This window comes from Otolemur garnettii, unplaced genomic scaffold (genome assembly GCF_000181295.1).
Source record: "Otolemur garnettii isolate 467f Iridium unplaced genomic scaffold, OtoGar3 scaffold00014, whole genome shotgun sequence".
NCBI lineage: Eukaryota > Metazoa > Chordata > Mammalia > Primates > Galagidae > Otolemur > Otolemur garnettii.
The window spans coordinates 28,065,972-28,069,803 of record NW_003852409.1 but is presented as its reverse complement, the minus strand read 5'-3'; the positions used below and the strand labels follow the sequence as shown (position 1 = coordinate 28,069,803).

General features: G+C 42.8%; 1 protein-coding gene across 3 annotated transcripts in view; it reads right to left on the bottom strand.

Annotated features, from left to right (window-relative positions):
* The window catches only part of RABEPK (Rab9 effector protein with kelch motifs), a 31,770-nt gene that overhangs the window by 8,096 nt on the left and 19,842 nt on the right, over positions 1–3,832 (bottom strand). For 2 of the 3 annotated variants that reach the window (XM_003785303.2, XM_023510521.1), the window contains exon 5: positions 2,982–3,143. The exons of the other annotated variant lie outside the window; for it this stretch is intronic. In XM_003785303.2, the coding sequence (XP_003785351.1) occupies positions 2,982–3,143 (162 nt within the window). The remainder of the gene's footprint in view (positions 1–2,981; positions 3,144–3,832) is intronic. 3 annotated transcript variants of the gene reach the window in all.

The following is a 3,832-nucleotide window of genomic DNA, read 5'->3' as shown; positions in this document are numbered from 1 at the left end:
ATTTTTTGGTTGCAGCCATCATTGTTGTTTTGGCGGGTCCGGGCTGGGGATTCGAACCCGCCACCTTAGGTGTACATGGCTGTTTCTATTTCTATAGCCATAAAATCAGGATAAAAACAATGCCTACTTCTCAGGGTTGAGGTATGGATTAAATGAGAATATGTACACAATGCATGGGCACAGAAGAGAAAAGTATTCAATACATGAAAATTATGAGTAATCTGGCTCAGCACCTGTGGCTCAAGTGGCTAAGGCGCCAGCCACATACACTTGAGCTGGCGGGTTTGAATCCTGCCTGGGCCCGCCAAATAATAATGATGGCTGCAACTAAAAAATAGCCGGGTGTTGTAGTGGGCGCCTGTAGTCCCAGCTACTTGGAAGGCAGAGGCAGGAGAATTGCTTGAGCCCAGGAGTTGGAGGTTGCTGTGAGCTGTGATGTCACATCACTCTACCTAGGGTGACAGCCTGAGGTTCTGTCTCAAAAAAAAAAAAAAAAAGAAAGAAAATTATGAGTAATCTATTCACAGAGCAGATGTGTGCTACTACAGGTAACCCTTTATATCTTCAAAGCTGTACATATAATTCTGGAAAATTAATTCATCATTGCAATATACCAGTAAAGTCTTTTTTTTTTTTTTTTTTTTTTGAGACAGAGCCTCAAGCTGTCACCCTGGGTAGAGTACCATGGCATCACTGCTCACAGCAACCTCTAACTCCTGGGCTTAAGTGATTCTCTTGCCTCAGCCTCTCAAGTAGCTGGGGCAATAGGCACCTGCCACAATGCCCGGCTAATTTTTGGTTGTAGTTGTCATTGTTTGGCAGACCAGGCTGGATTTGAAACTGGCAGCTCTGGTGTTGTGGCTGGCTCCTTAGCCACTTGAGCTACAGGCACCGAGCCTACCAGTAAAGTCTTAATGAAGTATTCCAAAAAATATTTGAGACAAAAGGCTGCCAAACAAATTTTTTTTTTTTGAGACAGTTTCACTTTGCCCTGTCATAACTCACACTCAAACTCTTGGGCTCAGGTGATCCTCTTGCTTCACTTTTTCATTTTTAGTAGATACAGGCTCTCATTCTTGCTCAGGCTGGTCTCAAACACGTGAGCTCAAGCAACACACCCCCTCCTTGACCTCCCAGAATGCTAGGGTTACAGGTGTGAGCTACTGTGCCTGGCTTAACAATTTATTTTTAAATTGATGCCAGTTATTTAGGTACCCCAGTGCCCCAAGGAATACAATTTAAAATAAAAGGGCACCAATATATTCATCATAGTATAACTTATTTATTTATCTACCTTTTTTTTTTCTTTAGAGACAGAGTCTCACTTTGTTACCCTCTGTAGAGTGCCTTGGGATCATAGCTCACAACAACATCCAGCTCTTGGGCTTAGGCAATTCTCTTGCCTCAGCCTCCCAAGTAGCTGGGACTATAGGCACCCGCCACAATGCTTGGCTATTTTTTTGTTAGAGTTTGTCCGGGGCCAGGTTCAAACCTGCCACCCTTGGTATATAGGGCTGGCACCCTACTCACTGAGCAGCAGGCACCGCCCAATATAGTTAATATTTATTACATACTTCCAGGGACTATGCTATGTACTAATATCACATTATCTCATTTAATTTTTAAAATTCTTTATTCTTTTATTTTTTCCAGTTGATCTTGCTAGATTTGAGAAGATAAATCTAATTTAATCTTTACAACTCTTTGTATGAAGCACTATTATTACCTCTATTTTACAGACCAGCAAACTAAGGTCAAGAAAAATTAAGTAGCCTAAGGTAACACTGAAAATATATATCAGATCTGCTTCTGAGCACAGGTCATGTAGCTTTAAAATTTATGCTTTCAACTACTAAGATCCATGCATACTTCCCAAAAGTAAGCTTTACAACAGTATTTATATGTTGATTCCATGTATGTATTGATTTTAAATGTTTATATAATTTCAAATTCATAGAAAATTAATGTATGTACATAATACATGTATGTATAATGTCTGAAAGAGATAATAAGAACTGCTAACTAGGTCAGCGCCTGTAGCTCAGTGACTAGGGCACTGGCCCCATATATGGAGAGTGGTGGGTTCAAACCCAGCCCCGGCCAAACTGCAACAACAAAAAAAATAGCCAGGCATTGTGGCGTGAGCCTATAGTCTCAGCTACTTGGGAGGCTGAGGAAAGAGAATCGCCTAAGCCCAAGAGCTGGAGGTTGCTGTGAGCTGTGATGCCATAGCACTCTACTGAGGGTGACAGAGTGAGACTCTGTTCCTTCTTAAAACAAAACAAAACAAAAAAAAAACTGTGAACTAACATGGCTCAGTACCTGTTTCTCAGTGGTTAGGGTGCCGGCCATATACACTGGGGCTGGTGAGTTCAACCTGGCCTGGGCTGGGTTTGAACCCACCAGCCCCGATGTATATGGCTGGTACACTAGCCACTGAGCTATGGGCACCAAGCCAGTTTTTCTATTTATTTTTGTCAAACAACATTGACAACTACAACAAAAAAATAGCCAGGCACTGTGGCAGGCACCTATAGTCTCAGCTACCTAGGAGCTGAGTCAAGAGAATTGCTTAAGCCCAAGACTTTGAGATTGCTGTGAGCTGTGATGCCACAGTGCTCTACTGAGGGTGACATAGTGAGATTCTGTCTCAAAACAAAAAATAAATAAATTAAACATAAATAAAAATAGAAAAACTAGCAAGTATGGTGGTAGGCAGCTGTAGTCCCAGCTACTCAGGAGGCTGAGTCAGAAGAATCGCTTGAACTCAGGAGCTTAAGATTGGTGTAAGCTATAATCATGCCAAGGCACTTTACTGAGGATGGCAGATTGAGACTCTATCTCAAAAAGAAAAAGTCGAGAAGTGAGACACTTAGTCAGGATTTCATTTTATAACCTCTGCTTCCTACATCAGGTAAGCTGCAGGTCAGGGTGGCCTTGATCAGGTAAGTGGCAGCCCCAAGGTACCCGCCCATCCATACTTGCGTCAAACACATGCAGCTTCACGTCCTGCACAGGCTGGGCACCTCTCTCTCCTCCCCCAAAGACAAACAGCTGGTTTCCAATGGCTGCCGATGATGTGTGGAATGTTCTGGGGGATGGTGGTGGGTTGGTCACTTCTGGTGTGGTCCAAGTCTTGGTTTCTGGTTTTGAGAGAAGGCAAGACCCTAAAACACCTAGGCTGAGAATTGCTTGAGCCGAAGAGTTAGAGGTTGCTGTGAGTTATAACACCACAGCACTCTACCAAAGTCAACAAAGTGAGGCTCTGCCTCAAAAATTTTTTAAAATGAAAATAAAAAGAATTTTCCCAGACAGACCAAAATCCCCAAGATTGACAGCCAGAAACACAATTAGGAGTGAAGTCAATTTGTTTGGGGAGGTCTCCAAATACTCTCACTGAATCCTTTCCACTCTACTCACTACCTGGCCTTCTGCCTATTCAGAGGAGCCCAATATCTGCTGAAATTCATTTCTACTAGATGCTAGAGTTCAAATGTACCAAATTTCCCAGAAAATGTGGCCATTAAAAGAAAGTAGAAAGCAGGCACAGGGGCTCACACCTGTAATCCTAGTACTCTGGAAGGCTGAAGTGGGTGGATTGCTTGAGCTCAGGAGTTCAAGACCAGCCTGAGCAAGATTGAGACCCTGTCTCTACTAAAAATGAAAAAAGCTAGCTGGGCATTATGGTGAGTGTCTGTAGTCCCAGCTACCTGGGAGGCTGAGGCAAGAGAATTGCTTAAGCCCAACAGTTTGAGGTTGCTATGAACCGTTGACACCATGGCACTCTACTGAGGGTGACATAGTGAGACTTTGTCTCAAAAAAAAAAAAAAA